General features: G+C 37.3%; 1 protein-coding gene across 10 annotated transcripts in view; it reads left to right on the forward strand.

Moving 5' to 3' along the window:
* Nucleotides 1-95: 95 nt before the first annotated feature.
* The window catches only part of vps13c (vacuolar protein sorting 13 homolog C), a 259,753-nt gene continuing 236,017 nt past the window's right edge, over nucleotides 96-23,831 (forward strand). For 5 of the 10 annotated variants that reach the window (XR_007434232.1, XR_007434233.1, XM_049473672.1 and 2 more), the window contains exons 1-14: nucleotides 96-352; nucleotides 3,369-3,412; nucleotides 3,672-3,714; nucleotides 9,964-10,059; nucleotides 11,624-11,656; nucleotides 13,157-13,258; nucleotides 15,162-15,227; nucleotides 17,573-17,641; nucleotides 19,022-19,131; nucleotides 19,268-19,327; nucleotides 19,444-19,503; nucleotides 20,371-20,451; nucleotides 21,970-22,027; nucleotides 22,998-23,125. Coding sequence is in view for 8 of the 10 variants with exons in the window: in XM_049473672.1 (XP_049329629.1) it covers nucleotides 253-352; nucleotides 3,369-3,412; nucleotides 3,672-3,714; nucleotides 9,964-10,059; nucleotides 11,624-11,656; nucleotides 13,157-13,258; nucleotides 15,162-15,227; nucleotides 17,573-17,641; nucleotides 19,022-19,131; nucleotides 19,268-19,327; nucleotides 19,444-19,503; nucleotides 20,371-20,451; nucleotides 21,970-22,027; nucleotides 22,998-23,125 (1,050 nt within the window). In the remaining 2 variants the exon portion in view is untranslated. The remainder of the gene's footprint in view (nucleotides 353-3,368; nucleotides 3,413-3,671; nucleotides 3,715-9,963; nucleotides 10,060-11,623; nucleotides 11,657-13,156; nucleotides 13,259-15,161; nucleotides 15,228-17,572; nucleotides 17,642-19,021; nucleotides 19,132-19,267; nucleotides 19,328-19,443; nucleotides 19,504-20,370; nucleotides 20,452-21,969; nucleotides 22,028-22,997; nucleotides 23,126-23,831) is intronic. The other 5 variants (XM_049473673.1, XM_049473679.1, XM_049473676.1 and 2 more) reach the window with 3 other exon arrangements.

The raw sequence follows: 23,831 nt of genomic DNA on the forward strand, positions 1-23,831 counted from the left end.
CGATTGCTCGGGTGTTGATTAGTCGGTAATTGATTTCTCGGTGTTTGATTGGTCAGTGTTTGGCTCGGGTGTTGATTGGTCAGGATGTGAGAGGGCGGGGTTAGTGTGTACAGGCAGGGCAGCTCCTCGGTTCCTCAGCGCGGAGAATTCGGGCTGCTGTATCCGCTGTTCGGGCCGCTGTGTCCGGCTCTCAACCTGCCGCTCCCCCGCTCCTGTCCCCGGTCCTGACCCGGTCCTGTCCCCGGCGGCAGCATGGTGCTGGAGTCTCTGGTCAGCGACCTGCTGAACCGCTTTATCGGAGATTATGTGGAGAACCTGGACAAGTCTCAGCTGAAGATCGGGATCTGGGGAGGTAGGAGCCGGGCTTTACTGCACTTTATCCGGCCTGAGAGCGGCTCTGAGACCGGGCTGAGGAGCGGGCAGTGCGGGGACAGCTCCGTGCCAATCTCCGGCAGGCTGTCTCTCTCACGGGCTGTATTATTCTCCGATAAATAAACGATAACCATCAATAAACAGACCCTCAGGTGTTCTGTCGGACTGTGCTACCCTGTCAAACTGTGCTACCCTGTGTTTATTTAAACCTAAGCTGTGTATATAAACAGAAAAAGCACCATATTTAAAAAATAATACTCTCGATAGGATATTAACTTAACTAGGAAATCCTGAATCAATATATCAGATACAGTTAATGCTTAATATGGATTATTATTACCCATATTTCTTTGTATTTTTCATTGCATACTTGTTATTACCTTTATTATTGATATTTTTATGATTAACTGCATTTTACACATTTTTAGCACTCAAAATGCTAAATGACATAAAAACAGAGGAGGGCTCAGGATGTTTAATTCAAGCAGGTAAAATTCAGTATAAATACCATAAAACACAGAAACATTAAATAATATTTGGTAAAACGTCCGCGCATGCGCACTGGTGTTGAGAAGCACATTTTGACGGGTAGCACAACTCGACGCTGCACCTGCACGAGGCTCCTGCAGCAGCGGGGTAACTCCAGTCACATGACCGCCTCGTGCTGCACATCCCATAATAAAACATAACATCTGCTGTTATAGGTACAGTGATTAAAGTGATTTCTGCGCTCCTGAATTTAAGGAGACAGTGATTATTAGTATTAATATTACTGCCTGCGTCATTCATCAATAATGGGCCATTGATTCAGGCCGTTTTCCTCACGTGACTTACTGTAACCGCTCACCTGTCTCACTCATGCAGGTAACCTACAGTTTTTATTAGCACTGTAGTAAATAAAGTAGTTTGAACTGAACAGTTTATATGTTTAATTAAACTGAATTAAAACTGAATTAATCAAATTAGTCTTAAACCATGTCTGTGTTTTTTGTAAATCTGTTAAGAACTAGTTAATAAGATAGAGAGCGATGTTTGAGTAAAACCATCAGCTTCTTAAATTCGGAGTTATACATAGTTATATATAAACATCTCTATTCTAAAACAAAGCTTCATCATACTGTAGCAGCACTGTTTGGTTTGTAAGCGCTGCATTGTTGCTAGGTTACCTGTATGTGGCGAAGTAATACATGGAGAGCTTCAGTTAATTAGTCACCGTGCATTACCGTCTGATAACGATACTCATAGAACACCTCTCAGTCAATCACATTGCAGCGTCGGAACTAACAGTGGTATAATTTGACATCTGTCACATAACAGGATATTTGGAAGGAAAAATATGATGGAGCTTTGTTTTAGAATAAAGAAGTTTATGTATAACTCAGATTTGGAACAGACGTCAATGATCCAGAATGTCATCATAATAATAATGCACTCCAAATATCTCTATTTATATATAAATTATATTTGTAGATTATAAAATAATCTGTTTATAATGGGAAATGTTTATAATATATAATAGATAATCCAGAATGTCTTCTGCACTTAATCAATAAGCACATCAGTGCTAATATTACAGGTTATAGCACAAATCTCTAGTGTATTATAGTGATTACTATACCACAGTTCCATTATCACTGTTTATTGAAAGATTTTAAAGAGTTAAAGAGGAGGAGAACATATGTTCTGTTTGGTTAGTTCTGACCCTGCAATGTGATTGGCTGAGAGACGTTCAATGAGTACCATTATCAGCCGGTAATGCACAGTAACTAAAGCTCTCCATGTATTACTGTATTACTTCGCCACATACAGGTAACCTAGCAACCATGCAGCGCTTACAAACCAAATACATGCAATAATACAATTTAAAATTCATTTTGTTGCAGTAGTTTCTTGATTTTTTTTTTATTCAGTGTTTTGTCAGCTGGCCAAGAGTAATGTTATCAAAAAAATACCATGAAATGTTGTGATATTATTTGATTAATTGTCTATAATATTGTAAAACACCCTGTAATATTGTATTACAGTATGATAGTGCTATATCACCCACATAATGCTGAGTAACTTCCTGCAGTTGAGAGGAAACTGAAAGCAGATTGAGGTCAGAGCTATAGATCAGTAATCAGACCTGACAATCTGGTTGTCCTGCGGTCTGACTACAGGATACGCTCTCGCAGATGAAGGGCTGACAGATCGCTTCGGGCTAATAACTCAGATTAATGAAGCTTATAAACAAATATTTACCCAAAGCTACACAGAGCTCACCAGCTTACACACCTCCACACGTCTACACACACCTCCACACCTTCACACACACCTCTACACACAACTTACCCAACTCTACCAACCATCTGAAGCAATTTTATATACTAATAATCATTTATACACTTTTTCACTTTCACTTCTCTCCAAACAGGAAACTGATGCATGTTCATAACTGGATCCATATACATTTATTTATATATATATATATATATCGAATTTTCACATTAAACTCTAAAGCTCAGCTCGCTGGAGTCACTCAATCATTTTAAACTCCTAGTCTCTAAACACCCTCAGACAGCCTGTATCTGTTTTAGCTGATTTTATTTTTTTGTTTTAGTTTATTTATTTACTTGTTTAGTTAATTTTTTAGTTTTTAATCTTTGTTTGTTTTAGCCTTTTTTCACGTTTCTTTTTTCTTTCTTTCTTTTCTTTTATTGTTTTTAAGTTATTGCTTATTTATATTTTACTTTTTTATGTGTTTAGTTTATTTATTTATCTGTAGTTTAATTTTTATTAATTCTATTACCTTAGATTTTTTTAACTATGATTTTATGATCTCTCTTAAATTCTCATTTTTACCTTGTTTTATATCTTAATAATTTTTTTAATTAAATATTTTTTTTAAATAAGTATCTTATACATCTTTTTAAAATGCAGTTTTTTTATTATTATAATTATTTTTTTAAATTTGGTTTAAAGTAACTGAGGGATGTATGTGTTATGTTTGTTTACAGGTAATGTGGTGTTGGAGAACCTGAGAGTGAAGGAGAATGCTTTGGTAAGAACAGCTGATTATGTTTAATAATGTTTGTCAAATAACACTTTTGATTGTATGCTGATAGGCCTGCCTGTCATGATAACTCATTTTAACCTTGTATTAATTGTGTATATATATATATATATATTGTATATTTATTATAATTTCTCAGGTTCTCAGGTTGTGGTTATTGACCATAGAGACAGAGACAATAAACAAGGGAAAAATGTGTAAGTAATAAATGAGTGTGTTTAATCAGATTGTGTTCTTTCTGTTTCAGAGTGAGTTTGATGTGCCGTTTAAGGTGAAGGCTGGACAAATCGGTAAGATCCTGTTTTTCCTAAAACTCTATTTATTAGGGTTTTTAATACACAACCTTAGTTTTTTCCTGTTACAACAAAATGTATTGAAGTGCATTTTATATTTCCATGGGTACAAAATTCCCCTTCTCAGAGAACAAAGTGATATAAAACAAATGTATATAAATGTATTTGGGCTATTCCACCGAATGGGTGCCATTTCTGCTCCCAGGAAATTACATGTGTAAATCTGCGACACAAAATATCTTTAAAATACATTTTATTATCAATCATAGTGTTTTCTACATTGACCTAATTGTAAAAATAAGATACGTAATTAAAAACATTAATAAAAACAACTTATAACACTGAAAAACTAGCAATAGTTACCTGTCCCCCCCCCCCACTCTATAACTATAAACTTTACCATCAAATATATTTATTAAAATCCTTCAGGGATGTATATGTATATATATTTTTTTGCATTGTTGTGTTTCTCCAAATCCCATCTAAAATATATGTTTATAATAAATCCATTATATTTAAGTTAGAAAATACACATTTTATTTGTGTCCCTGTGTTGTGGTTTCTGCATGTTTCTGTTAATTCTATGTTAAAAACTAATTCCTGTTGCTTTCAGTCCTGTTACTCAAAACATTAAAAGTAACAGGAGTAAGTTCCAGTAACAGCACTGAGTTCCAGGACTAAGTACCAGGAGTTCCAGTAACAATAGTACACAATTTCGAAAAATCACTAGAATGTTTTCAGTGTCCTCATGCTATTAGCATAGCCGCCATTTAGCTAACAGGAGTGAGCGCCAGTAACAGGAGTGAGTTCCTGTAACAGAAGTGAGTTCCTGTAACAGGAGTGAGTTCCAGTAACAGGAGTGAGCGCCAGTAACAGGAGTGAGCGCCAGTAACAGGAGTGAGCGCCAGTAACAGGAGTGAGCTCCTTTAACAGAAGTGAGCGCCAGTAACAGGAGTGAGCGCCAGTAACAGGAGTGAGCGCCAGTAACAGGAGTGAGCGCCAGTAACAGGAGTGAGCGCCAGTAACAGGAGTGAGCGCCAGTAACAGGAGTGAGTTCCTGTAACAGGAGTGAGTTCCTTTAACAGGAGTAAGCGCCAGTAACAGGAGTGAGTTCCTGTAACAGGAGTGAGCGCCAATAACAGGAGTGAGCGCCAGTAACAGGAGTGAGGTCCTGTAACAGAATGAGCGCCAGTAACCGGAGTGAGTTCCTGTAACAGAAGTGAGCGCCAGTAACAGGAGTGAGTTCCTGTAACAGGAGTGAGCGCCAGTAACAGGAGTGAGCGCCAGTAACAGGAGTGAGCGCCAGTAACAGGAGTGAGCGCCAGTAACAGGAGTGAGCGCCAGTAACAGGAGTGAGCTCCAGTAACAGGAGTGAGTTCCAGTAACAGGAGTGAGTTCCTGTAACAGAAGTGAGCGCCAGTAACAGGAGTGAGTTCCTGTAACAGGAGTGAGCGCCAGTAACAGGAGTGAGCGCCAGTAACAGGAGTGAGCGCCAGTAACAGGAGTGAGCGCCAGTAACAGGAGTGAGCTCCAGTAACAGGAGTGAGTTCCAGTAACAGGAGTGAGTTCCAGTAACAGGAGTGAGTTCCAGTAACAGAAGTGAGCGCCAGTAACAGGAGTGAGTTCCAGTAACAGGAGTGAGCTCCAGTAACAGGAGTGAGCGCCAGTAACAGGAGTGAGCGCCAGTAACAGGAGTGAGCGCCAGTAACAGGAGTGAGCGCAAGTAACAGGAGTGAGCTCCAGTAACAGGAGTGAGCTCCAGTAACAGGAGTGAGTTCCAGTAACAGGAGTGAGCGCCAGTAACAGGAGTGAGCGCCAGTAACAGGAGTGAGTTCCAGTAACAGGAGTGAGTTCCAGTAACAGGAGTGAGCGCCAGTAACAGGAGTGAGCGCCAGTAACAGGAGTGAGCTCCAGTAACAGGAGTGAGTTCCAGTAACAGGAGTGAGTTCCAGTAACAGGAGTGAGCGCCAGTAACAGGAGTGAGCGCCAGTAACAGGAGTGAGCGCCAGTAACAGGAGTGAGCTCCAGTAACAGGAGTGAGTTCCTGTAACAGGAGTGAGTTCCTGTAACAGGAGTGAGCGCCAGTAACAGGAGTGAGCGCCAGTAACAGGAGTGAGCGCCAGTAACAGGAGTGAGCTCCAGTAACAGGAGTGAGTTCCTGTAACAGGAGTGTGTTCCAGTAACAGGAGTAATTTTTTGTCATAATTATCAATTATTTGAACATGCAGTTAAACGTTTCTTTAAAATAAAGACTTTCTTGAGAGGAAATCAAAATAATTAGTGGACTTGTTTTTAAACATGCTTTTTAAACGTCACCAGTTATTGTTTATTTTTTGAATAATTAATGTATCAGGACACACCTGGGCAACAAAACACAACTGACAGTCCAGTCACATGATCCAATGCTTTTATCATTAAAAAAAGATGTGTATCTTCTGTAGCTACAGTATCTTCTGAACTGTGGATCAGATCCAGATTAAATACCTGGATATAAACTGAAATGTTAAACAGAAAGAATGGAACTGGTCTCACTGCAGGAATAGTTTTGGGGAGGAGTTTAGGCGACACATTTGCTCACAATATGAATAAAATATAAACTACTGTTTTACCATTTTCTACCAGTTTTACAGTTTATTTTTTTGGTAATTTAATTTTTTCACCCAGTACACAGTATTGATTATTTGAGTGTATTGATGTACACTGTATTGATTAATGTTGGGTTAGTGATGTGAATTCCTAACAGAGCCGTATCTGATCCAGTTTTTGTGTTGTTGTGTTGTGTGTTTGTGTAGTAACTGTTAGATTGTGTATTGTATATTGTGTGTTGTATATTCCTGTCACACGGCCACAGTGGTGAACTTCTCTTTTCATCTTTTCTCAGAATTACACAACTGTTCACTGTTTTAAAGCTTGTGTAAGAGGAGATTACAGCTGCTCTGTTTATTAGAAGCTTAATCCTTAAATTACTCTATAATTATTCAGTCATGTGCAAAAGTTTCTGCATGTTTTTCTTAACCGTAAATTGAGAAATAGTGTAGTATAGTTTTTTTTGTGTTTTTTTTGTAGAAGGTGTTCTCTTTTCTGCTTCTGTCTTTTTTCACAGAAGACACAGTTCAGCATAGGCCAAAATATCTACAATATTTTTGAATATGGTGAACTATGATATTATACCCTGAAATATCGTATCATATCACCCACCCCTAATTATCACATCAGGGTTCTACTTTTATACTGTTTTTATTAAAAGAAAAATTCACACTGTTCTCATTTCCCATTATATATCTACTAGAGACAGATCATATCTGTTCAGTATCATTTATTTTACTTTAATCCTGGATATATGGAGTGTATTATTAGTAGTATCGTGTAGTAGTGTATTCTTTAAAATATTTTTTTTAATTCACTGTTTTTTCATAAACTCGCCAAGAGTATCGTTATCACGAAAATACCAAGTAATATCATGATATTATTTTAAGGCCATATCGCACACCCCTATTACAGCATGTATTTATGTCATTCAGTGTTTTTTTGTGTTTCTTTTTAATTTTAATCCTATTTTCTCCCTAATTTTAAAAGGCCAATTACCCATCCCACTCATTATGACTCCCTCTATCACTAGTGATGCTCCTTTAACACCAGGAGGGTGAAGAGTAACACACACCTCCTCCGATACATGTGAAGTCAGACTCCGCCTCTTTTTGAACCTCTTTAGTCAAGTAGCATCACAGCGCTAACGCTTGGAGGAAAGCGCAGCGACTCTGGTGGTTCTGATACATCAGCTCACAGATGCAGCCTTGTGCTGATCCACATCACCCTAGGAGTGATGAGGGGAAAGAGAGAGCACCATCTACTGTACTGTACCCACCCAGAGAGAGCAAGACCAACAACTGTGTGTGCTCTCTCAGGGCTCCGGCAGCTGATGGCAAGCTTCATGACCGGGATTCGAACTTGCGATCTCTTCAGTCCACAGTGTTTTTAGAAGTCCTCTCTTCAGCGTATCTCAGAGAGGCTGAGTTTATCTGGTCATAAGGACGTAGTCTGAGGTTTTTCTTCTCGTGACTCTTTTATAAGGATAATTTTGGAGCAGAGCCCCGCCCCCCTCACTCAGCTGCTCTTTAAATCAGAGGACAGACGCTCTGTTCATTAAAACATACCTTCACTTCTTCACTACAGAGCACAGCTCTGTATTATAAACACTATCAGACCCATTTAGAGATTTATTTTAAACTCAACTTCTAGCTCTGTTTAGCGGTAATATGTACAACTTTTTTTAATTGTATTATGTAAAAGTTAGTTTAGGCTTAATTTTAACTTTTTGTTTGTTGTACTAAGCTTATCTTCTTTTGATCTTAATTTCTTATCAATAAAACCAAGTTTTATTATTATTATTATTATTATTACTTGTATTATTATTTTATTATCATTGTTTTTATTTTTGTTATTATTGTTATTATTGTTATTGTTATTATTATTAGTATTATTATTATTATTATTATTATTATTATTATAGTTATTATTTTCTTTGTCATATCAATCCCCTGTTTTTGTAAAAGCTCGGCTACATTTGAAAATGAGGGTTTCCTTTAATGTACATCCCAGTCAAAATAAATGTTAAAGGAAAAAATTTAAAGTACAGTATAAGTCAAAAGTTTGGACACACCTTCTCATTAAGTGTTTGAATAGTGGAGTTTATATATCAGACTGTGAAGAAACTTATAAGGAATCACGTTGTAAAAGTCAAATGTCAAGACTGATAAATGGGAAATTATTTGTTATAAATAAATTGTATTATTGTCTAGAAATGGGAAAGTAGTGTGTCGGCGTGTGTGTATCTGCATATGAACAGAGATTTCTGTTTTTATAAAGTAAAAACCCACAGCTACCCCAAGTGATTATACACACCAGCTAAACCCTGCTGCTACTGGATTTGGATGAGTTTATGAATATAGTTGTTAAGTAATGAAAGTCTATTCTACAGAAAAACAGCGATGTTAGTATAAATCTGTACTACAGTAGAAGTGTTTAAATTCACAAACTTGCCTTAATTTATTTCCTTTTCTCTATCAGAGCTCATTTAGTGTAAACATTTAAAAAGTTAGCATAATTTATATGTAACAAAACATAAGGGTTTTTGTTCTTAAAAGCATTATAAATATAATAAAAAAATCTCAAAATAAAAGCACAAATCTTAAATAATACCTACATATTATATATATATATATTATTTACTATACTAAAACTAGACTAAAATTGTTACCATATATACTGGTTACTAAGGTGCGCTTAAAATCCTTTAATTTTCCCAAAAATCATCAGAGCTCCTTATAATCCGCTGCTCCTTATGTATGAATTCTATCAGTCAGGTATTAAGGAGCAGTAAAGACACTCCACTGAAGTACACTGCACTGAGTTATACAGTGCTAGCTCCTCCCCCCACGAAAATGTTTTTTTTTTTAAGATTTGCAGTTTTGTTGACTTAGCTTAGCTTAATTTAGCTTTACAGGTCTCACCAACCAGCAGTGACATAGCGACACCTCTGTTCCTTACTATTGTTGCTTTATGCGCCTTATAATCCTGTGCTCTTTATAGTGCAAAAAATACTGGATTTAAGACGCCACTTAAAAACTATGAGTTTCTTTGATTTTATCAAATTGAAAACCTCTGGAATATAATCAAGAGGAAGATGGATGATCACAAACCATCAAACCACCAAACTGAACTGCTTGAATTTTTACACCAGGAGTAAAGCAGCATAAAGTTATCCAAAAGCAGTGTGTAAGACTGGTGGAGGAGGAGAACATGATGCCAAGATGCATGAAAAAAACTGTGATTAAAAAAACAAATATTGATTATTTCTGAACTCTTAAAACTTTATGAATATGAACTTGTTTTCTTTGCATTATTTGAGGTCTGAAAGTTCTGCATCTTTTTTGTTATTTCAGTCATTTCTCATTTTCTGTAAATAAATGCTCTAAATGAGAATATTTTTATTTGGAATTTGGGAGAAATGTTGTCTGTAGTTTATAGAATAAAACAACAATGTTCATTTCACTCAAACATAAACCTATAAATAGCAAAATCAGAGAAACTGATTCAGAAACTGAAGTGCTCTCTTCATTTTATACAGAGCTGTATATGTACATGTAGTTTATCTTCAAATAATACATTTTATAGTGCTAAAAGGAGTTTATTATTAATATAATGTACTTTTACAGAGAGTTTACAGGTGTTTTCTCTGTTTTTTAGGGAAACTAACGCTGAAGATCCCGTGGAAGAACCTGTACACAGAAGCTGTGGTCGCTACTCTGGACGGTCTGTATCTGCTGGTGGTTCCTGGAGCGAGTGAGTATTGTTTTTCTGTGTTTAATCTGTGTTCATTCTCTTTATTCCTTTAAATCCAGCGTTTACTCAGCTCTCCTCAGTTCTTCAGCAGGGGGAGAAACGCTCCTCAGGTCCTCTGGAGCAAATAGCTGTTAATCTTTCATTTATTCCACAGCTGAGACGGTAAGATCAGGTTTCACTGCCTGTTTAAATTACAGCACTGCTGTAGTATTCACTGCAGCTATGAACCATAAACGCTGCAGTATTTGTAATGCAAATTATACAAGCTAATAGAAATATATTATATTATACACCTCATTTACTTACGTCAACTTAATTATCAGCAGTAGTTCTTTAAATAGCTTCTGTAAAGCTCATGAGATTAAAATAATCCTCCTGAATAAATATTTACCTTTAAAACGCTCTCAGCTGCATGATAAATCAACACAGACTTCCTCATTAAACATGTTAAAATTATGTAAAGTAAAACAAAAACATGTCTTTTAATATAAAAAGAAAATATGTAAAATATAAAATAATGCAGGTTAATGAAATTAAAGCTGATGTCTGTAAGTTTAGGGATTTGGGGGATTTGGAGCCCTCTCTGGTGAGAATGGGTAATTGCACAGAGCATGCCGAAGAATCATTTTATACTGTGCAGGTTTAGGGCTGCACGATATATCGTTTAAGCATCGTCATCATGATGACTTAAGTCACTTAAGGCAATTAAATCAAATGTGTCATGCTGCAGTGTTTTATGTTTTATGTTTTGATTCTTGACACAAGAAGTAGATACACAGCGCTGTCTCTGTGTCTGTGAGTGACAGGCTACTGCTGCCTGAGAAGTGTAAGGGGGAGGGGCAGGAGTAAACAGGAGGCAACCTTTATCCACATGGTTGGGCACGTGCTTGTAAACGTGAGCACGTGCGGAAAGCTGTGTTTCTCAGTCCAGCACAGTTTATCAGTGCAGATATTTCCAGTTACAGCTGAATTCACACTTTTAATCCCAGAAAAACAAACACTCTTATTTACCTTTTAAAAAGCATTTAAATGCTGATTAAAGAGACGATTACTGTTCTTTTGCTGTTCTCTCGGGTTTTGAGCGTTTAACACAGACTCAGCTCTTGATTGGTCTGAATGCGAGATAGGGGGCGCAGGTGGGGGCGGAGCTAGTGATGTCATGGTGATGCCCTGCGTTGTTTAATATCATGATATTTATATATATCGTCGAAAAAAGAACATTTGCAATGCAATTTTTTTTCAGTATCGTGCAGCTCTAGGTGGGTGTGATGCAGTTTCCTTTCAGAGCGGATGCATCCGACTCCAGGTTATGTTCAGTCAGAGTTGTTATATACGGTTGTCAGTTTTGTCAGTGTAAATACTCTTCTTAATCTTAATTTAAAAGTGTTTGTAATGCAGGGTAATATAAATAAATTGCAGTGTGAAATTCTAATTTTTTTAATTTTGTAATTTATGAGAATATATTTGAGAATATATAATTTGTGTCTCTTTTAGCTGCTCTGTAAATGTAGCGTAAGAATGATTGAATATGTATTGTTGAATATTTTGTTTTTACCTGTTGCAGCTGGTTATAAAGCGTTTAACTCACCGGGTGATGGTAAGACGTGTGCTGGGGGGTGTTATATATTTATATACGTATATATATATATATCGGGTGGTGGCTGGGATTCAGAACCAATCAGATAAAAGATGATTATTCAGCACTGGGTTTCTGTCCTGCTTTAATCTCTGCAGTGTTTTAATGGGTGTTTAATGCTGTTATTATTGACCTGTTCTGTATTAATCAGTTAAAGTATATCACACTTCACATTTAGTATCTGAACAATCCTATATCTGATTTTTATAACTGAAATTGTATTTTTTTATTATTTGTGTTGTGATCCAGCTTCAGCTTTTTTAAGAGTTAAGTTACATTAAAGATCAGTTATTGATCAGTGCAGAAACGAGGAGTTACACTTCCTGTGTGAGGAAATGGAAATCTTATAGAAATCAGTGAGGAGATGATGATAATAATGATGCTGATAATGATGATGATGATAAAGGTGATAATAGTAAAAATAATAATAATGATTATGATAATGATGGTGATGGTGAAGATAATGATGGTGATGATGATGATAACTATGTTGATGATAAAGGTGATGACTATAATAATATGATGATTATAATAATGATGATAATGATTATCAACATTGATAGTGTTGATCATAATAATGTTGATGATGATGAGTATAATAATAATGTTGATAAGGATAATGAAAATGATGATTATAACAATAATGTTAATAATGATACGGATAATGATAATGTTAATATGATAATGTTAATAATGATAAGGATAATGATAATGTTAATATGATAATGTTAATAATGATAAGGATAGTGATAATGTTAATATGATAATGTTAATAATGATACGGATAATGATAATGTTAATATGATAATGTTAATAATGATACGGATAGTGATAATGTTAATATGATAATGTTAATAATGATACGGATAGTGATAATGTTAATATGATAATGTTAATAATGATAAGGATAGTGATAATGTTAATATGATAATGTTAATAATGATAAGGATAGTGATAATGTTAATATGATAATGTTAATAATGATAAGGATAGTGATAATGTTAATATGATAATGTTAATAATGATAAGGATAGTGATAATGTTAATATGATAATGTTAATAATGATACGGATAATGATAATGTTGATAAGGATAATAATAATGTTGATAATGATAAGGATAATGATAATGTTGATACGATTATGAAAATGTTAATAATGAATATGTTGATAAAGATAAAGATGATGATTGTGTTTATAATGATAATGATGATAATAATAATAATGAAGGTAATGATGATAATGAACAGGTTTGATTGGTTCAGTTCTGATCTGCAGTATTGCTCCGGTTCTCTCTGCTCTGTGGTTTTTTTTCCTTCATTTCCGTCCAATCAGAGAAATTCCTGTTTCCTGTTTGAGCTGTGGGTGTGAGTGCTGGGTGGGGACTGTTTGTTGTGTATTTTGCTAAGTTTGTGTGTATTATTAACTGTGTGTGTGTGTGTGTGTGTGTGTTGTATTAAAGCGTTTAAGTATGATGCAGTGAAGGAGGAGCGCTATCAGCAGGAGGCTAAACAGAAGGAGCTGCAGAGGATCGAGGAGGCTCTACAGATAGCAGCTCGTAAAGGTAAAGATCACTTATTCATAAATTCTGCAGATATTTCAACAAACAAGACTTCAAACCTCCCTCAATCCCCTCATTAAATCAGATTTACCGGGTCAGATTTCCAGACTGGGATTAATTAGCCTAGTCAGAAATACAGTATATTATCCATCCATCCATCCAACCATCCAACCATTCACTATTCATTCTTATGTCAGTCAGCCTGACCATCCATCCATCAGTTTTAGAATCATTAAAGGAGAACTCTGGTGTAAAATGGACTTTTGTTTTAGTAAAACATGATAATAGTTCTTATCTTTAATGAATAGCACACCTCCGCTCTCCCACAGCGTTCAGAGATCCAGAAATTTTAACAGTTTATCCAACAAACACCCTTCAGACTGGGAGATACGGAGCATAATTTACCCTGATAAATCACTTTTTACACCGTTATCCAGCTCAAAGTAGCTCTACTTTGCCTCCTTACTAGAATCCGAGAGGAGAGTCCTGACATTTAAAACGAGGCATTAATAACCTAAAAAGTGCAGAAGAAGCTTATTAAACACCACTGTTTACATCCTATAACACTACTAGCTTCAGCTCCGAGCGCCGCCATCACTGTACTGATAATGACATACATAGACATATATATACACATTGACTCCGCATAGCGTAACAGCCAGCGCCAGGAGGCAGACTATGCACACATGGAGTCTATGTATATATATATATATATATATATATATATGTGCTATATGTGTATATATATATATATATGTGCTATTCATCAAATATAAGAACTTCTCAATCCTACCTTTGGACAGTTTTTACGTCATAAAGTCCTTCATCAAATCCAAATGGCAAAAAGAGTGGGACCAAGACCTTAACAATAAACTGCATAAAATTCAGCCTTTTTTTTAAGACGGACAATCTTTAAATACAACTCAAGATCAAATCAGACAATCTACACAAGATGCTGCATAGGTCACTCAAAACTAACACACATACACTTAATAACAAGTGATGAAATAACATCTTCTAACATCCGCTAACAATGAAACACATCCTCATCAACTGTCCTGCCTATAACCTAATAAAGTTCTTATCTAATAATCTTAACCTCAAACACCTAATTTAATACATCTGTAGCATTATACAGGTGTTGGAGAATGAAAGTGAAACACCTGGTCTTAGAGCACAATAATTGCTTGTGGTGACGGACAGTTCTGGTGGAAACAGTTCTGAGGTGCACATTGAATTCTGCGTGATTTGATCAGCCGTGGTTTTATGTTATTTGGATACAATCCGGGTTAGCACCCGAACATCCCTTTCAGACAGCTTCCTCTTACAGCGTCCACAGTTAATCCTGTTGGATGTGGTTGGTGCTTCTTGGTGGTATGCTGACATTACCCTGGATACCGTGGCTCTTGATGCATCACAAAGACTTGCTGTCTTGGTCACAGATGCTCCAGCAAGACGTTCACCAACAATTTGTCCTCTTTTGAACTCTGGTATGTCTCCCATAATGTTGTGTGCATTGTAATATTTAGAGCAGAACTGTGCTCTTACCCTGCTAATTGAACCTTCACACTCTGCTCTTACTGGTACAATGTGCAATTAATGAAGATTGAACACCAGGCTGCTCCAATTTAGCAATGAAACCTAAAATCCCACTAAAATGATGACAGGTGTTTCAGTTTCATTCTCCAACCCCTGTATATTTCCCTTGTCATGTTAAAACCTTTGAACAACCGAGTGTATGCCACAAATAGTGCTAATGCCAAATATCTGCTAAAGTGGCAATAAAACCCCAACAATCAACCACTCAACCATCCATTCATTCATTCATCAGTGCACCCCTCCCTCCATCCCTCCACCCCTCCTGCTGTTAATCAGTGTGTGTTTGCTTTGTGCTGCGGGGCTGCAGACTCTCAGGTGGGAGAGTTTGTGTTTAATCTGGAGAGTTATGTGTATAAGGACGTTTCCTCATGTGGTACGTACAGAACCCACACTGTTCCAGATCTGTACTCTCTGTAAAACTGCATGCAACTTCATTATAGCCACGCTTATCTTTACTTTCTGCTTCTCTTCATTTATAACTTCTGTGTATAAGTTTGTGTAAGTGTGTGTTTGTGTGCATAGGCCTGTTACAGACATTCTGTTATTGAATTATCAAGCAAAATACGGACATGACTTCAGTTTTTGCCTCTCTTGATGTTACCCATTGGGTTTACTGTGACAATAAAGCCAGGTTCACACTACACAACTGATTCACCTCACAGCTCTCCAGAAAATCTTTATCACAAGAACTCACCAGAACTAAACACACAAGAGAACTAGTGATGAGAATCTCTATAGAGGAGAATACGCACTTAAAGTGAGACCAACATGAACGGGTTCATATGAAGCAACTGATCAAACTAAAATCAGAGATTATAAATATCTGATCAGTTTTATACTGAAATATGTTCTTATGTCCTCAACACAGAACTATATTAAATGTTTCAGCACCGCAGAAATCATTTTTATAGTTTTTAATTCCAGTTATAAATAAACCTTTTAAGCATGCTCTACCTGTATCTCCAGGATCAACTCACCAACCAACCAATCAGCTCACAGCAGCAGTAATGCGAGTGCTTTACAGATTACAGTGTAAAACCTGTTTTCTGTAGATAAACTGAAATATACAGACAAACTTTCTTTGCTTTTTTAGTAAAATACGTTATTCTGCTTTTTAAAATGAAAGAAAAAAAGCACTTAGAACAAGTAGTTTGTTATTACTGTTTTAATTTAAAGTTTTTTGCTTTTAGCGCCATTCACCCTCACTCATGAGCTCCCTCTACAATTTAAGTAATTTACTGATATAACAGGGGAAAAGAAGGTGATCAGACTCTCCATAAACAACTCTAGTGTGTTTTGGACCCGTGTTTCTCTCTCTCTCTTTCTGTGATCTCATTGGCTGCATGTAGCCACTGCTCCTAACTCCCAGTCACCGACTGAGTCACATATCTAGCATGACCAATATTTCTCGTGAACGTCTTTTGGTAGTGTACTCTATGCAACTAAGCGAGCGTCAAAAGATCTGCGATTTTCCTCCAAGCAGAGTTGTTGTGGTTGATTAACAAAAAACTGTCGGCAAATAAAAACAAGGCTAAAATTGTGTAGTGTGAGCCAGGCATAAAATGCATCATCCAACAAAATCGTAACAAGCCTATGTGTATAAGAGTGTATGTGTGTGTTTGAATTTGTTATCTTTGCATGTGTTGCCTGTTTGAGTGTGTTGTGTGTATTTAGAGCTGTGTGTGTGTGTGTGTGTGTGTTGTAGTGCTGGGCGATATGGAAAAAATCATATATCACGATATGGAATTTTTTATATCACAATAACAATATATATCATAATATACCACATTTAAAGCAGCACTAGGTAGGATTTCCTTGATTTTTGATCTTTTTTAAAGCAGTAAAATTACAGCTTGAAACTCACTGCAGCGCTGCATTGAGGTGTAATAGGAGGAATAGCGGTGCTCTCGTGTCTGTGCCGGAGCTCCTCTGAGCTCAAACCAGACTCTGTAAGTTTTCCGAGGCGGCCGCGACCGACGCTCGCGAGAACTGCGACCTGCTTTCCGACCTTTAGTTCTAACAGTTCTACAAGGACTACTGCTAATCCGCCTGAAACATTTATTACACCCACGAGCACAAAATCTCAATCCTACCTAGAGGACCTTTAATTATGTTTTCAGTTATTCTTCAAAAATTATGCCTAAATAATATCATTGCTTACTTTGTTCCAACTTTATTTCAAAGTGACATTAAACCAAACTTTCACAAATGAGAATTACTACCTTTTATTGCAGCAATATATATGTAAATATATCTAATGAAATCAGATGAGGTAGATGCAGTAGCTCATTATTTTAATAGAACAATGCGTCTCCATTGTTCAGCTCTCATGAGTTTAATAACGTAAAGCATGTCGCAAAACCACATTATAAAGCTTTTTTGTGAAGATGACTTTATTATCACTTATATAAACCGAGTTTATGCAAAGTGATCACGCCAATACATTTCATCATTCATTCATTCTTCATTCTTTATATATTTTACATGAATAAATGATGAAATTAGTGTAGAAACAATAGGGACAATAGAAGGTAAGTAGCAGGATAGACACTTTTCTATCATCCCCACGATATTTATCCTCATATCGCACAGCACTAGTGTGTTGTGTGTGTATTTAAAGCTGTGTGTGTTTAGAGGTGTGTGTGTTGTGTGTGTGTGATGTTTCTGTTTCTCTGCTGTACTGACTCTTCTCTCTCTCCCTTCGCTGCGCTGTATAAGATAAAGGACGTAAACATAAAAAACACAAAAAAACCTTTAGGAGATGTAAAAAACACGAGCAGAAATCAGGTGGGTGACTGACTGACTCTCCTATTTAAAACCTACAACATCTCAGAGTCACTGTGAGGGATTTAGTGTGAGTGTGAGCGTGAGTGAGGGGTGTTGTGAAAGTATCTCTATTAATTCATTACTCTGTAGTTAGAAGTAGAGATACTAGTGTTTTAAATCTTCAGGGTTTGTACGGGTGCTTGAAATCGTGGAAAATGCTTGAATTTTAACATTCTGTTTTCCAGGCCTGGAAAGTGCTGGAATTTTGGAGAAAATGCTTGAAATTCTAACTACATCTACTTTACAATAAATTAATATCTGACTAAAATAAATTTGCTAAAAGAAAAAATGCAAAAACAAAAAACTGCTTTTACCAAACACAATTCTGGTTGTGTTTTTGTCATGTTTCTGTAAAGCTGCTTTGTGCCAACACCTGTTGTAAAAGCGCTATACAAATACATTTGATTTGATTTGATTTGATTTGTAAACATAATCTCTTTCAGTGTGACAAAAAGCACATCAATAATTTTGAGTATGTTTTGACTGTATGTATGTATAAATGCTCTCAACTCATCCCCAATTTTGACCTACTACAGTAACTCAATCAGCTCAATCAAATAAATAGGGTAAACATACGGTGAAGCACATTGGTATTTAAATTATATGAAACTGAGACAAATAAATCCATAATTCCTGATATTTACTTACTTTAAAAGTATTTTTTTCTCAGTAGTATAGTCGCTGTGAAGTGAGTTTTTTTGATATATTGATTATCGCTGAATCACAGTTTTGAGATATATCACCATTATCACTAATTCACTTCACCACAGCCGAAAAGTGCTGGAAAAACCTTTAAAACTGGGCCTTGAAAGTGCTTGAATTGTACCTTGTAAAAGGTGTATGAACCCTGGATCTTCTGTAGAAGTTGAAAAAGTATCAACTCAAGCTTTTTACTCTTTAAGAAAAAGTGTTTAAAAAGTACTGGATTCAAAACTACTTATAAAAGTAAAAGTAATGTAGGGAGAAAAAAATAAAGCCTTTAAGAACAAAAGCTTAGACCACTATAGAGTCCTAAAGTGCATTATTACAAAACATAATATAATTTGGGGTTTTGCACTAGGCTCCTCACTAGTGGTGGGGGCGTGTGCAGGTGTGATGGATCACAGTATGAACCAATAGGGAGTGGGAATGGTATATGTTTATACTTCTCTACATCCAATCACAATCAGATTCACTCTATCTGGATGGAGAGATTTATCTGGATAGGGGTTTTATTGAACGATGAGAAACCGGAATGAAAACAGGAGTAAACAGGATATTTTTATTCAAATATAAGGAGGAGAAAGTTCAGATTTAACTGTGTTGTTTAATGTAATTGTTATGTAATAATTTGCTATGTAGAGAAAGCTCAGGAGGAGAAGAAGGACACGTTTGCGGAGAAACTCGCCACACAGGTCATCAAAAACCTTCAGGTGAAGGTCACCAGCATCCACATCCGATACGAGGACGATGTGAGTAGTGTGTGTGTGAGGTGTGTGAGGTGTGTGAGGTGTGTGAGGTGTGTGAGTGTGTGAGTTGGCGATGATGTTTAATAAGTGTGTAATTAATATTATCTTATTATTATTATATTATTATATTATCTTTTAGGTCTCAGATCCCAGCAGACCTGTCTCAATGGGGGTGACACTGTCTGAACTCAGCCTACAGGTCTCTCTCTCTATCTGTCTCTCTCTCTGTCTGTCTGTCTATCGCTCTACCTGTCTTACACTCACAGGTAAACACTGTATTGTTTAAAGCTGTAATCTATCTATCCATTTTTACAGACAACGGATGAGAGCTGGAGGGCGTGTATCCTAAATGAAGCTGCAAAAATCATCTACAAGGTAAAACAACCACTATGGGTCATGCTGCTTCTACATCAGCAGCCGGAGTCTGAGAGAAAGCGAGAGAGAGAGAGAGAGAGAGAGAGAGAGAGAGTATAGTAGATCATGCTGCTTCTACATCAGCAGCCGGAGTCTGAGAGAAAGCGAGAGAGAGAGAGAGAGAGAGAGAGAGAGAGTATAGTAGATCATGCTGCTTCTGCATCAGCAGCCGGAGTCTGAGAGAGAGAGAGAGAGAGAGAGAGAGAGAGAGAGAGAGAGAGAGAGAGAGAGAGTACAGTAGATCATGCTGTTTCTCCATCAGCAGCCGGAGTCTGAGAGAGAGAGAGAGAGAGAGAGAGAGAGAGAGAGAGTACAGTAGATCATGCTGCTTCTCCATCAGCAGCCGGAGTCTGAGAGAGAGAGAGAGAGAGAGAGTACAGTAGATCATGCTGCTTCTCCATCAGCAGCCGGAGTCTGAGAGAGAGAGAGAGAGAGAGAGAGAGAGAGAGAGAGAGTACAGTAGATCATGCATTATAATAATATTAGTGTTAATAAGCTGTTCTTTGTTTTTTTTTTATATTTGGTTTGCGTTTGTGTGTATAATGTGTGTGTGTATAATGTGTGTGTGTAATGTGTGTGTGTGTATAATGTGTGTGTGTATAATGTGTGTGTATAATGTGTGTGTGTATAATGTGTGTGTGTATAATGTGTGTGTGTATAATGTGTGTGTGTATAATGTGTGTGTGTATAATGTGTGTGTGTATAATGTGTGTGTATAATGTGTGTGTATATAATGTGTGTGTATAATGTGTGTGTATAATGTGTGTGTGTGTATAATGTGTGTGTGTGTGTGTGTGTGTGTGTGTGTGTGTGTGTGTGTGTGTGTAGCTGGGTCGTTTGGAGTGTTTGTGTGCGTACTGGAACGTGAACAGCCCGATTTTCTACAGAGGCTCGTGGGAGGAGATAGTGGTATGTATGATTTTTAAATATTTATTTATATCAGTAAAATTAAAGTGCATGCTCCTCTTTACCAAACTGTTATTAGTTAATAACACAGTTAATATCAGAAATAAGTGTGATTATATACTTAATAATTAGTTATTTTTAGGTTATCCTGTGTTTTAAGTTACACTCCAAACGGGTCTATAACCAAAAAATAATTTCAAATCCCGAAATATGTATATATCTAGATATAGCTTTTTGTTCTATAAAGTGTGTGAGGGTGTGTCAGAGTGCAAGTGTCTGAAAGTGTGTGAGAGTGTACAAGAGAGTGTGAGTGTGTGAGAGCAAGTGTGTGTGCGAGAATGCATGTGCGTGAGTGTGAGTGCGTATTGGTGCACAAGAGCGCGTAAGAGAACGTGAGTGTGTGCAAGTGTTTGTGAGAAAGTGCAAGAGCGCAAGAGAGCGAGAGTATGTGAGAGGGGGCAAGAGTATGTGATCGTTTGTTAGAGTATGAGTGTTTGAGAGTGCGTGAGAGTGCAAAAGCATGACTGCGAGTGTGAAAGTGCAAGAGAGTATAAGAGAGCGTGAGAGCGCAAGTGTGTGAGAGCGTGAAGAGTTTAAAAGAGTGAGTGGTCATGTGTGAAAGTGGGTAAGAGTGCATGAGAGAGCATAAGAGAGTGTGAGTGTGTACGAGTGTTTGTGAGAGAGTGCAAGTGTTTGTGATAGAGTGTGAGTGTAAGAGCGCGAGAGAGTGAGAGTATGTGAGAGTGGCCAAGAGTATGTGATCGTTTGTTAGAGTACGAATGTATGTGAGAGTGTGATTGTGTATGTGAAAGTGCGTGAGAGCGCAAAAGCATGGCTGCGAGTGTGAGAGTGCAAGAGTGAGAATGCGAGAGAGTATAAAAGAGTGTGAGAGAGCGTGAATGTGAGTGTGTGCGAGAGAGTGCAAGTGTGTGTGATAGTGCAAGAGAGTGAGAGTATGTGAGTGTATGTGATTGTTTGTTGTGTGGAGTGGGAGTGTGTGTGAGAGTGCAATTGTGAGAGAGTGAGAGTGTGAATGTGATTGTTTGTGAGAGCGCAAAAGCATGACTGCGAGTGTGAGAGTGCAAGAGCCTGAGAGTGCATGAGAGTGAGTTTGTGAGAGCGTGACAGAGTATAAGAGAGCATGAGAGCGCAAGTGTGTGAGAGCGTGAAAGAGCAAGAGCATGTGAGAGAGCAAGATGTATGTAGGAATGGGTGAGAGTGCGTGAGAGAGAGTAAGAGAGTGAGTGTGCGAGTGCAAGTGTGTGAGAGAGCCAGAGTGTGCGAGGGCGTCATTGTGCGCGAGAGTGTGAGTGTGTGTGAGAGCACAAGAGCGTGCACCCCGAAACAGATCATAAAAATACACCACAGCTAGAGTATCTCCAGCTTTACTCTCTAACAGAAACACACTGCTCTCAAATCACAAATCTGATTAAAGAGCATGTTTAATTTAAACACACTCAGCAGTGCTTTTATTAAATATTCAGCATTTACACTAAACACTGAACTGTGTTTACGTTTCAGGACAAACTGAAAGCAGGAATCAGCACCAGAGACGAGGATCTGAAGGGCTATCAGTACAGTATGTGTTAATGAATGAATGAGTGAAAAAGTTTTTGTATTTTTCACACTATAAGCTGCACTTAAAAATCCTGTTATTTTCCCAAAATCATCATCGGAGCATCTTATAATCCGGTGCTCCTTATGTATGAATTCTATCAGTCAGGTATTAAGGAGCAGTAACGCCACTCCACTGAAGTACAGAGTTATACAGGAGTTTCAGTTTAGTTCTCCAGCACCCAGACTGGAGCAGCATTAGCATTAGCCGCTAACCATGCTAAGCGCTAGCTCTTTCACAGTTCAGAGTATTATTGGACTGTAGCCTGCTGCTAAATCTGGCAAGCACTGCTGGAGCAGCATTAGCATTAGCTGCTACCATGCTAAGCGCTAGTTAGCTCTTTTATAGTTTAGAGGTGAGTATATTGGACTGTAGTGTGCATGTTTATCGTGTTAAAACAAGCTATGTGGGACAAACTGCTAGCTAATATTACCCTGGCTTACCGGATCACTCAGGGTTTCTCAGTGTAGCACTGTTAGGTGACATTTACTTGAGCTAACTATGGCTGGCGGTTAGCTGCTAATGCTATTGCTAATGCTGCTGCACTTAGCCCTAGTGGAAATCTTTAAATATAAGCTTACTGAAATAATCAAGTTTTCAGCAGAGAAATCTGTGTAGATTAACATCCAGTGCTCGTTAAACTTAAAAATATCTATTTTTAAAGAATTATAGTTAGTTTTGTTTACTTAGCTTATCTTTATTTACTTTAGCTAACCTACTACCACCCCTCCACCACAACCCAGCAGCGAGACCTGCTGAATTAGAAGGGAAACATGTTCCTTACTAGTGTCACATAATGAGTCTTATAATTTGATGCACCTTATAGTGCAAAACATACGATAATACACAGTTTTTAGAAATGTGAAGTTTGTTCTCAGTTTTGTTGGATTCTGTATCTGTGCACCATCATCATTTAATTTTTTTATATATACAGTTTTCAGGCCCATTTTTGCTTCTGCCAAGATGTGCATCAACCCGAATTCTGAAATTGAGCTGAAATCTCCTAAAATTAATCTGCAGCTGGAGGTTCAGAACATCGCTATAGAGATGACCCGACCCCAGGTACTGAACTTTAACCACAGCACGTCTGTTAAACATCACACAAACTTACAAACCATCGTCCACTGAGGACTGTGTGCCTCATGTGTGGATTTGTGGCAGAGCTGAAGCCGGGCGGCGACGTCGTCTCGTCAGATAGGAGATAACTAACAGAGCTAGGAACAGCATGCAGTTCATTCCTGTGTTATTTGTGTGAATAACACATCAGTGTTTATATACTTTACCCAGTAATTCAGAGCTAAGAAACAAATGGTTAGAATTAGTCTATGGAGGAAAAACACCACCAGCCAAGTACAATTGAGATAGGTAGGAGTTTAGATGTTTACAACAGTTCTGTTTACACTAGTTAAAAGTAAAAATCCACCCCGGGGTTTTGTTTGTTCCAACTGCCTCTGCTTCTGACAAAACCCCGGCGTGGATTTTTACTTTCTGGATCTGCACTCTGTATTGTAGTAACTATAGTAACTATAGGTTTAAATAGGATCTCCGGTGGATTTGGTGTTTTACAGAGACTCTAAGACTGGGTCAGTATAGACTGAACTGCACTTAGCAGGACATTATTACACATGCTGTAAAGTAACATATGACATTGTAAAGACTGTAATTAGTGTAAAAATGTCTTTATTTTAAAACGTTTCTAACTGTTGTTTGTCTCGCAACGTCCTGGTTTTGCAGTGCTGTTAGCCATTCAGAGGTGCTATATTTGCAT

The sequence above is a fragment of the Astyanax mexicanus genome, unplaced genomic scaffold, assembly GCF_023375975.1.
Source record: "Astyanax mexicanus isolate ESR-SI-001 unplaced genomic scaffold, AstMex3_surface scaffold_43, whole genome shotgun sequence".
In the NCBI taxonomy this organism is placed as follows: Eukaryota; Metazoa; Chordata; class Actinopteri; order Characiformes; family Acestrorhamphidae; genus Astyanax; species Astyanax mexicanus.